This window comes from Rhyacophila brunnea, unplaced genomic scaffold (assembly GCF_057557595.1).
Source record: "Rhyacophila brunnea isolate RB1 unplaced genomic scaffold, BYU_Rbru_1.0 scaffold_8, whole genome shotgun sequence".
NCBI classification, from domain to species: domain Eukaryota; kingdom Metazoa; phylum Arthropoda; class Insecta; order Trichoptera; family Rhyacophilidae; genus Rhyacophila; species Rhyacophila brunnea.
Window position 1 is genome coordinate 19,599,420 of NW_028233350.1, and position 11,401 is coordinate 19,610,820.

General features: G+C 39.0%; 1 protein-coding gene across 1 annotated transcript; it reads right to left on the reverse strand.

Moving 5' to 3' along the window:
• Positions 1-348: 348 nt before the first annotated feature.
• On the reverse strand, positions 349-1,004 carry LOC147064008 (RNA polymerase-associated protein CTR9 homolog). Its single transcript, XM_085958742.1, has 2 exons — positions 778-1,004; positions 349-564 (listed from the first exon to the last, which is right to left on the reverse strand). Exons 1-2 carry the CDS (start codon positions 913-915, stop codon positions 421-423), a joined length of 282 nt encoding a protein of 93 aa, XP_085814868.1. The 5' UTR covers positions 916-1,004; the 3' UTR covers positions 349-420.
• Positions 1,005-11,401: the final 10,397 nt, after the last annotated feature.

The following is an 11,401-nucleotide window of genomic DNA, read 5'->3' on the forward strand; positions in this document are numbered from 1 at the left end:
AGAGTCATGAGTCATGACTATTTAGAATTTGAATATAAGATAGATAATGCAAAATTGCACTTGGCACATGGCATTCATCCGTAAATCAACAAAACTTAAAAAAACATGAGAATTAATGGATCTTTGATGAAATATGCAAACTCAATTTTGAAAAATTCTAGATATTCATTTTAACTGAATATTTAAACTATTATATTGAACTATTTTAAATGAGAGATGAGTATATTCTCATTCACAGATTGACGTTTGCTGTGAAAAATATTTAAAACAATGTAAGTATCCCAAACCTTGCTTTATCCTGATTATTTAGCTTCATAAAGCAATGGCCCATGCCGAAATGGAGACGGAGAACAGCCAGGCGGTTGGGGTTGGTTCTCAGAGTTTCCCTGTAGAAGCCGAGAGCGCTGCGGTAGTCCTTTTTTATTGAAAGCGATGCACACTTTCCAGAACAGCGAGGGGATGTTGTTGGAAGATTGATTCACCACAAAATTGAATTGTGCATCCACCGTCCACCACTTTATCACCCTCCAACAAGCACAAGTATGCTCGGCCCAAAGGATGATTCTGCAAAAAAAAAAAATACAGATGTACAGCATTTTCGCCGGTAAAGTAAATTCGGCTGTTGTATAATGAAAAATCAGTTGTTTTCATTTTGTTTTTCCAAGTCATGTTGTGAATGGATTGAACTTGTAAATTGTAAAGTTCACTTCATATTATTATATATAAAGAAATTTGAACAAAATTTGACTAGGTTGAATAAAATAGGTATCGTCTTACATGATCATACATGATGATTTTGTCGGCAGTGGTGTATAGGTGTGTGGCTTTGGTGAACAGATCCCGTTTCATGTTTATATTCTTTTCATGGTTAGCTTCCTGCACGCAGTATGTGGCGAGCATGTCCAGGCACCGCATCTGATCTTTCTCCGAGTTAGAATAATCGATGTTGGCCGCGGTGCGGCCCGCATCCAAGATTTTAATGAAGTCATCAGTTCTTTTTGTTTACGTACGGCACCTGTATAGAATACAAACATTTATATGAGAATACGCAATTTAATTGAAAGGACCCTCGCAAACGATGCTAATAGAAATCAAGATCTGACAGGTCCCATCCATTCATTCAAATATCATTCTCTCTGGACATAAAAATGTGGATAAATGTGGTTGAAAAATTAACCCTACCTACATCGCAATAAGGGTTATTGTTGTACAACATTTCTTTCCAAAACGCTAATATATATATTATATTATATTGTAGCAAGTAGTTAAATATTAACTTTACCCACATTGCAAAAAAAGGATTATTCGAGATTTTTGAAAGATGTCTTTGACCTATTCTGCAAAACTTGCCCACTTTAATATTGTGATTTTGTATGATTTTGTATGAAACGGTGTATTATCATGGTACTTATATCAATGTATACAAACGAGTAAGTTTTAATACCCGCTCGGTTATTGTAACTTGGTTTCTATGGGGCACTATTTCTTTCAAAAAGTTTGAAACGTCATATGATGAGCAAGGTCTTTTTTCATTGAGGCATGACCATAATAGATTAAATTGGACTAGAAATCATGCATTCTTGCACGCCAATCGAGATATCGGGAAGATTCTACAGGTGTCACTCTTAGCACAGCTATGAAAAACGCCCAATGTTTGGTACACCATGGTATACGCTCGACTATGTGTGAGGCCTCAGTGCCAGCGTTCGGCGCAGCGTTGAGCGTTTTGCGCAACTCAAACGTATAACCGTATAAATGTATAACCAAAAAAAGACATTGTCTACGAACATTTTCACACACGGTTATACTTTTGAGTTGCGCAAAACGCTCAACGCTGCGCCGAACGCTGCCACTCAGGACGTACACTATGTGTATCGAGACGTGGTGGTTGGCGATGGAGAAAAGCAAACACCAGAGAGTAATCATTACCCATAAAAATTGATTAAAAAAGTGTTCATTTAGTTATTTAGTAAAATATTAATATACCTACTCAAAAGGGTTCGCCATCCAGATTATAATTGATAGTTTTTTTTTCTACAATAGACTGTTTACCCTAGGAAATTGATGGTGACATTCTAACTTCATTACATTCCATGCGTAAAATCTTATAGAGTATTTTTTTTCATCTCATGCTGTAGGTAATAATTGTTCAGGATCCAACTTCGATCACCTAAAAACAATTTAGATTAGGCAAACGACATTGGTTACGTTAATCACATGTCATAAAATGAAGTAAAATCACATCACAAAACTTTAGCTAGTTCAATGTAATAATTATAACGAAACTAAACATTCAAAACACTACATTATTATAAAATAAGTGATGTTAAAAGTTTATCTTTACACTATTATCAAAAATAAAAATGTTTCGAAGTCGCATGACCAGGCACCTGCAGTAGGTACGAGGAACTCATAGGCTAATATACTTTTAAGGAACTAAAGAATGACGTCATTACATTTTAAGTATACTAGAGTAAAAAATAATTGCGCTGTACTTACCCGTGTTATGGGAATTCACCGTCTTCGAGCTGCATTAGAAAACTTGGGATGCCCCGTAAGGAATTATTGCTTTGCCGTAATCTATTTTCACATTGCTGCAAAATTCATAATATATTATATTTTCTTATAACGAATAATCGTCAACTTAACCCTTTGTCTATTGTACGGTATAACGATACGCTACGGCCTACGCCAATCGATGTATGAAGCTTCTCTAAGTAACATAGAAAAATAATGAATCATTTCAGCGTATAGGCATGTGGGGCTTATAAAATTTATATCAAAAATACGACTTGGAAGTTAAAGGCTTAAAATAGTATACGATCACTTCGTTATAGTTTTTTAGATCTGCTAACACATAAACAGTAAAAAATAATGATTCATATTATAACACAGCATAATAATTATTAATTATTAATGATTTGCTGTATTTTTTGCCTAACAACGATATTATGGGTCAATGAGAAATGGGACCAGTCTCAGGAAATAAAAACTACAATTGAGATCGCAAGGAGCGCCTTTCTCAAAATGAGACGCCTCCTTAGCAATCGAGATCTTAACCTAGGTCTGAGACTGCGTATGGTACGTTGTTATGTGCTCTCAATTCTTTTCTATGGCATGGAAGTATGGACGCTAAACTAAGAGATGTCACGGAGACTTTAAGCTTTCGAGATGTGGCTGTATAGACGCATCCTCAAAATTCCTTGGACTGACCGGGTGACAAATGTTGAAGTTCTCAATCGAATGGGGAAGGACCGAGAAATTCTACGTAGTATCAAAACCAGGAAACTACAATACCTCGACCACATTATGAGAGGACACAAATACAGCATTCCCCAACTTGTCAGTCAAGGAAAGATCAATGGGAAGCGTAGCAGAGGACGGCGCCGCATTTCGTGGCTTAAGATTCGTGATTGGTACGAGTGCAGCTCCACCGAACTGTTCCGGGTAGCAGACGACAAAGATAAGATCGCCTTGATGGTGGCCGACCTCCGCTAGGGGATGGCACAATAAGAAGAAGATATGTACCTATCTCTATAAGGTTTATAGATTTTTAATAACACAGGTTTTCAATACGCCGTAAAAAATCAAATTATACCTATGTGGGTACTTATAATATAAGTATTATTATAATTTAGGTAACTATTCTATTCATACATATACTGCATTCCTAATCGCTGAAAAGCCTCAATTAAAATAAAGACTCAACTCGGTGTTGTCGGCAAGTTAGGTACCTAGGTACCTATATCTCGCCTTAATGCCCTTAATCAATCTAATATTACGTTCAAAGCTGACTGGAAGAACGAAATAATGAGTTTAATAATTCTGTGAAGATAAAAAAACAGGAAGATAGCCTCTCTTCTAATTATAGCAAGGAATCAATCATTTTGAGGCTGCTGTTGAGAGATGTCCCAAGACTACAAAATGTTATAAAGGTTTTCGCAACGCCATTTTTTCATTGTACGTAGTCACCCAAGCATTTTGAACCTATAAGATACCTAGACGAAGTAATATAGCTTGCCAGCGATTATTATTAACCAATGCCCATACAGGTCACATTGAAGTTAAAAAATGTATGATATGTAGGTACCTACCTACCATTAGTAATCGAGTGGCAATAGTCGTGCATGATTATCATTTTTGAGGTTTTTACGCCGAATATTATGTATAATATGTAGGTACATACCTATTTCTTTGTATTTAATTAATACATATGGTGACTTTTATTTATGAATTGGCCATAGCATAGTAGTTGGCCGTTTCAACTTTTGGTTGATAAAATAAGGTGTCAGTCATTATTTTATTACGTCGTCTGTTGATATGTATAGCTTGGTCTCCATTTTCATACAGAAAAACTTGAACCAAAATTATTCCCTGTGATTTTTTAAAAAAAGTTATTGGTGAAGAAAAATACAAACACTTCAAAATGATAAACACTAGAAAGGCTGTGAAGACACCCGAAAATTTTTTAACTTGTTTCAATATTGTGGAGTTATTTTAAAACATCAGAAAATGAAAAGACCAGAGCAGCATTAAATTTCACTGCCATAAGGTAACAGCTTCTACTATGCAATGTACCTACTACCTATGTAGTTATTCAACAGTTTTAAGAACACTAAATGATATAGAACCACAGTCTAATCACGAACCGACAATCATACTTAATATTATTATCTCGGCAAGATGACATTGAACCAGTGGCGCATCCAGGATTTAATATTGGGGGGGGGGCCCAAGAAGGAGAATGTAAATTAGTCTCATAGGCTCTTTTCCTTCTTCTCATTTATCGGTCTTTTGTCTATTACCTACACCATGGTCCCCACATCCTGAAACAGGCCCTCAGGCTAGGATTGGCGGCCCCCCTACCTACCGCTAAGATTAAAGGCAGTGTAAAACACTACACTAACGTAAAATTGTGTTTTAGTTCAAATTAAGGGTACTTATACAGTGAATTATTGGCGGTTTTTAATACAGCTACTTTAATATTAGAGCTGTCGAGTATCGACACATAATAATCAAAAAATATATTGCACAATTATATAAGTAATTGAAAATGTTCGTGACCATGAAGTATAATAGCCCCGCAGGCGACTTTTTTTACTATTAAAGCTAATTTATGATGTGTGTTTATCTCACTTATCTGGTCAACCCGACACGCCGGGCCCCCCACAGCCCGGGCCCCCAGGCTAGAGCCCTGTCAGCCCTCCCCAGCCATGACCTACACCACTCCGGAATTCGGGTGGACACCGAGAATTTTTTGACAGTTCCATTAAGGATTGGGTTTCTAAAAAACCTGACATTAGTGTTGTGTTAGAAATCAAAATCTAAGGAATTTTTCTAAAATGGGTGCTGGAGAATTACAAATCATTTTTTGCCGTGTTTTTATTTGTCTAAGCCCAAAGGTATAGTTTATTGGCTTTCAATTTCAATGTTTAAAATCATTCTGATAATTTTCATGTTTGGGGGGTGCCAGGGCCCCTTGGCCCACCCCCTGGGTGCGCCACTGCATTGAACCATCCACATCTGTTTATTTGATCCACTGTGGTGCAGTTGAAAACTATGTATTCCGACTACTAGAAAATTGAAGAAAAAAATTAAAAACTTTTTTTTTGCAATAGTGAAACAACATTTGTTATTAAAATAGGTACGAGTAGGTAGGTACCTGATTCGGAAAATATTATTCTTTGCAGATGATACATACTAGGCATTATCGATATTAATGGTATTATAATAATTATATAGTACCTATAGCAATTATTATATTTAACACAAAAAATATTGCTCCAGTATTGGAAGATAATGACTTGTTTTTGTGTCTTGCACTATGTGGTGCCAGATAATATCTCAGATGGTATTTCAGATAAATCCGGCATTCATAAGAGAAACAAGGACGATTCTGAAAGATGGATACAGAGAAATACTAAAACCTGGTTTTTTCAATTATTTTTTTAATGGTTTTTTCATATTGTTTTATGTTTGTTTTTGCAAAATCACTTATTTTCCATCAATTTTCTTAGAATTGGGCTCTTATCTTCAAAATTCTAGAAGCTCGTATATTTGTGTATTCCTTCACTGCAAGTTCTTTTGTGATTTCACATTATTTTTCGGGTTCTGTAGACCTACTAATTTTGGGTCCCGGACCTGTAGCCCTTTTTGTAAATTCAGCCCTGCTTGTAAGGGTAAATAATTACAAATTTGGAGCACATCTGAAAACCGAACAGCCTATATTATATTGTAAACCTTGTAGGACTAATCGTTAATAAATAACCTAACATATTCTCACGAATCAATTCTTACAACTTTAAATCTATATACCTACATGCAATATTATCTCAATAACACGAAACGGAACGCAATTTTCAAAGAATCTACGAGCCGGAACGGTATCTTTTAGAATTTCACGAACAGGAACGGCGCTCCGGTGCGTTCCGGTCTATTTCGAGCCCTGGCTTGGTTGTATATTTAATGATGCCAGTGAATAATTATTAGGATAACAGTGTTGTAAAGACACTAACGTCAATTTGTTGTCAAATGTTATTTTTATTTTTTTGACACTACAATAGGCTACAATCACAGTGGTGTAGTTAATCATAGAATTAGTGAGACAATCACAAACACGAGGTTTGGGGAAAGAAAATCACATTGTGACCTCACCAGGAGTTAAATCCAGAAAGGCCAGCGCCAGTGTTACCAACCGTACTATAATTATAGTATTTGTACTATAATTTTGGTCCGCGTACTATGTACGATATAAAACAGGTATAGTACGCCCAAAATACTATAATTTGGAATATCAGAAAAAAATGTGTAAAAAGACACATTGACATAATGGTGCATGTATATATTGAAAAAGCTGAGATATAAACCCGGGACGTCGACTTGTCAGCGCAAATCGCTACCGGCTTTTCCAATTTATGCATTATTTTTACCAATACATACAGTATGTTACAGTTCATACATACAGTTTTATTATGCAGAGAAAATTAACGCGATTTTCCTTGTTAATGTCACGAAAATTATAATAATAAAATTACTTAATATAGTTTTTTAAATTAATAAAAAGCAATTTTTTGTAGTACTTAATTCACTTTTAATCAATTTGCGTTTTATTAAATTAAACAACAATACAATGCAGTTTTACCATGAATTGACAGTTAACAAAATAAAAGAAATTACTTAATGGTAATTAACACAATAAAATTAATACATACCTCCAATATGGTAAAACTGTGCAGAAACGAGTAAATAATACGTTTGAAATTTATGCCAAGCCACTACAATATTATATTCGAAACCATAATAATATTAGAAACTCTTTAATTTGTAGCTACGAGTACTTCAAACTAAATATTATTATCTACGACTTTACTAGCAAACGTCTTATAGTCAACTGCAGCCAACACATTTTTTTTTTTTCTTTTCCCCTACCTTTTCTTCTAACTGAAACCTTGTGAGGTCTGAGAGGCAGACCTCGGTTTCCTGACTATTATTTCTAGGGTTGGGTCTTGTAAGTACATTAATGCCCTTTCCCGCATGTAATCTAGCTAAGTATTGAGCTGTTGAATTTACATTTACCTTCGCTTTTCAAACAAGTCTTTCGAGGGAAAACAGTTAAGAAAAACCCTCTTCCGAATATTGTCCTTATGGGTCCAACAAACAAAAAGTTCATCCTTTAGTGGGATGTTCGGCTTGAGATTATGATCTTGTGTGGATCATTTTATAACATCAAAGATGTTCGCCCAGTTCCTAGGGGGTATACCCCGTTTTTTGTTTTCCACAAGTTTAGCTCTAACCTGGGCTTTGAGCCCGAGTCTCATTCTGATGTACATTCTAAAGCTACCTAGTTTAACTCTTAGGGCTTCCAAACATTCTTTTACCTCTACCGCTAGACCCTGGAAGGGATCCGGCGGGGTCAGAGTACTGCCGGCCGCATCCGCTGTGGAAGAGGTACCTGTAATTGAGTGAGGAGAGGGTGGATCATCAGGATTTGGAGAGTCAGGGGGCATCATCTTATGACGGAGCCTAGCTTCCTTGCGCTTGTGCTTAAAATTTTGAATTTTGTTGGCAAATAGTGTAGGTTTCTTATGAGGCCCTTCTGTCAGTCTATTCAAGAAGGTCTCTTTGTATTTAGTTATGGTTTCGGCAATGTCGATTCCATCGTGTTTTGCATTGATGCGTTTGTTGCTATGGTGAGGCTTGAGTTCGTAGACGATTCGAAGGCATCTGTTCTCTATTGTTTGCAGCATCTTTAAATTGGATTTGGTGATGTCAGTAGTCCAAATTGGGGATTCATACAGCATGGTTGGTTTAATAACCATGCTATATAGTGCCTTTTTGTTTTCTTCTGAGAGACAACTTCTACGGTTGAAGATGGGTCTAAGAACCCCCATCGCCATAAAGGCTTTTCGCCTGGCTTCTAATAGGTGAGGTGTCCAGTTCAATCTATGGTGAAGGTATATCCCGAGGTATTTCACAGTGTTACTGAATGAACAGGGGATGTCACAAACAGTAATTTTTCCTTTATAGGATTTTTGGCTCCGCGAGAAGAGAATCGCCTCCGTCTTCTCCGCGTTAACTTTAAGTCTCCAGCGACTGAAATAATCAGTTAGCTGTCGAGTGCCCTTTTCTAAGTTCCTAATCGCCGTGTCAGTCTGGCGGCTGGTGGAAAGGATGGCTGTGTCATCTGCGTATAGCGCCAGTGTGCAGTTGGCGGGATTTGGCATATCACTTATGAAATGATTGAAGAGCCTAGGCCCCATCAAACTGCCCTGTGGTACCCCTGAATCGATAGTGCGGTGAGATGAATTCTCCCGTTTGACCACTGCAAAAAGCGCTCGACCGCTCAAGTAGTTCTGAATGATTTTTGTGATGTACACGGGCATGTTTGTGGTAAAAAGCTTGTGGACCAGACCGTCATGCCAGACCGTATCAAATGCCTTTTCGAGGTCCAACAGAACCATACCAGTGGTCTTGCGTTGCCTCATATCGGCCATCACAATCCCGGTAATTCTGAAGAGTTGTAGGGTCGTTGATAGACCCTTCCTGAAACCATATTGGGTGTCCGGGAGGACTTGATTGTGAGATGGGAGAAAGCGTCGAAGGATCACTTTCTCGAAAAGTTTGCTTATGCCATCTAGTAGACTTATAGGTCTGTAGTTTACAGCCAAAGAGTGGTCTTTCTTGGGTTTTGCTATAGCGACAACGTGAGCCGTTTTCCAGGTCTTTGGATAGTATCCGCGCAGCAGACATGCATTGAAGATCTTAGCAATATGTATCCGCGCCTTCTCGGGAAGTCGTTTCAACATGTAATTTGTGATATTGTCTCGTCCGGGTGCCTTTCTGGCGATCAAGGTATTGATAGATCTAGAGATCTCGCGCGGTTCAACAATTTTAACATCATCGGGATCGATGTCTTCTTTCGCAAGTGCAAGAATTGAGTTGTTCACCAAGGCTTTAGTAGCTGAATCGGTGTCCGACTGGATTTTAGTATTATTGACGAACGCATCGGCAAGTGCGTCTGCTTTTTCGAGATCTGAGTACACAAAATTTCGACTAGTCGCATTCTCTCTGAGGGGCTTTATAACAGACGGGCCCGTTTTAATCGCCCTGGATAGTGCCCAGAGCGAGTTCCGCGGGTCGTCTGTATAAATTCTGCAGTCCTTGAGTTTATTGTCCCAATGCTCGGCTTGTAGTTCTGATACTATCTTCTTGATTTTACCTTGTAAAGTATTGATCTCACGTTTGATGAAGTGATTTGTGCGTCTAGCTTTGTTCCAGTCCTTGCGTAGCTGGTTTCTAGTATTGATGAGCTCTCTGGCCTCATCATTAAGATCCACCCTAATGGGATTTTTCTTGATTTTCGGAATATAGCGACGTCTCGCTGTGAGAATAGTCTCAGTGAGTTCGACGGCCGCTGTCTCTATCTCTACCTCCGTTTGAAAGGTTCTAGGCGTGAGATCAATGCATCGATTAATATGCCTCTTGAATAGGTGCCATTTGGCTTTAGAGTAGTCAAATTGGATTTTACTTTATCATATTCGCCTCCAACTTCGAAATAAATTGGCAGGTGATCCGACTTCAGAGCATTAACAACTCTCGGGACACCGGTTTCTGGGGAGTTGTTTGCTATCACAAAATCTAAAACTGCTGGGTTACAACGAGCTTGGAGACGAGTCGGCTCGTCAGGATGTGAGATTGAGAAATCGTATTTCTCTGTAATCTTTAAGAGGGCATTGCCACGGGCGTTGTTGGAATGGCAGTTCCAAATCTTATTATGTGCATTAAAATCACCTGCTAGGATGACTGAGCCTCTGAGGTTGGCAAGGTAGACCACCTCTGCCTTGCTCATTTTTTCTTTGGCATGCCCATATACCGAAATTATGGCATGTAGGCGTCCATTTAAGTTTACTTCAACTGCCGTGGCTTCAAATCCAATGAGAGGCTTAATTGGGATGTGAGCATGTTTTAAGTCTTGATTGACTAGTATCATGACACCCCCACCCTTCGCTGGGAGAGGGCGGTCCTCACGATAACAGTCAAAACCGGGAACGGAGAAACGGTCTTTTGGTTTAAGGAATGTCTCCTGAATTAAAGCAATGTCCACGTCTAGCACCCGGAGTAGGTCAGTCAACTCCGGTCGCTTATCACGCTGAGCAATGCTGCGGGCGTTCCAGGAGATTATTTTTAGTGGGCGTGTGTTAGCCATTTAGGGCAACATGCCACATTTAATAAGCAGAAATTCGGCTCTGTCAAGCCTTTCCTCCATGGACAGGGTAGGCTCTGCTCGGATAGAGCGAGTCATTTTGATACATTCCAGTATGGCTGGAATGTCATCAATGGTGACACCATCCTCTCCATGAAGGAGTGAATTCAGTGCTTCCACCAGAGTTGAAGGAATGGTCCTACTGTGGGGGCTTGACTGATTGGCTGCTGCGGAAGCAGATGTTTGCGGTCCCGTGAGAGCTGCCGTGTATGATAGTATTTGGGGGTCTGCCGCTCGGGAGACTGATTTGTGCGGCATGCCTTTGGTCTTAGGAGTCGCTGAGGCTGCTCTGCGAGCTGCTATTGCCTTAGCGTAGGCAATACGCTTAGGGCATTGCCTGAAATTGGCTGGGTGGTCCCCGCCGCAGTTGCAGCACCTGACTCCTGGGGAACCTATGGCACTACCTTTAGGGCGGGGGCATTCCTTTGATGCATGAGCATCCATACATTTGACGCACCTTGCGTCTCTATTGCAGTTGTGGGCCGAATGACCGAACTGTTGGCATCTATAGCACTGAGTGCCAGCATTGTTTGACTTGCCCCTGAATTTCTCCAGGGACACCTTGACATGAAAAATTTCTCTAACCTTGTTTGACATAAACTGCATGTCGGAGCCAGGGGGCATTTGCACCAGGAAGAG

Excerpts from the sequence above, each read along its gene's own strand:
- LOC147064008 (XM_085958742.1), bottom strand. The coding sequence starts at position 915 with ATGCGGTGCCTGGACATGCTCGCCACATACTGCGTGCAGGAAGCTAAC. Across the intron at positions 565-777 it reads AAATCATCATGTATGATCAT|AATCATCCTTTGGGCCGAGC; the intron begins GTAAGACGATAC and ends TTTTTTTTGCAG.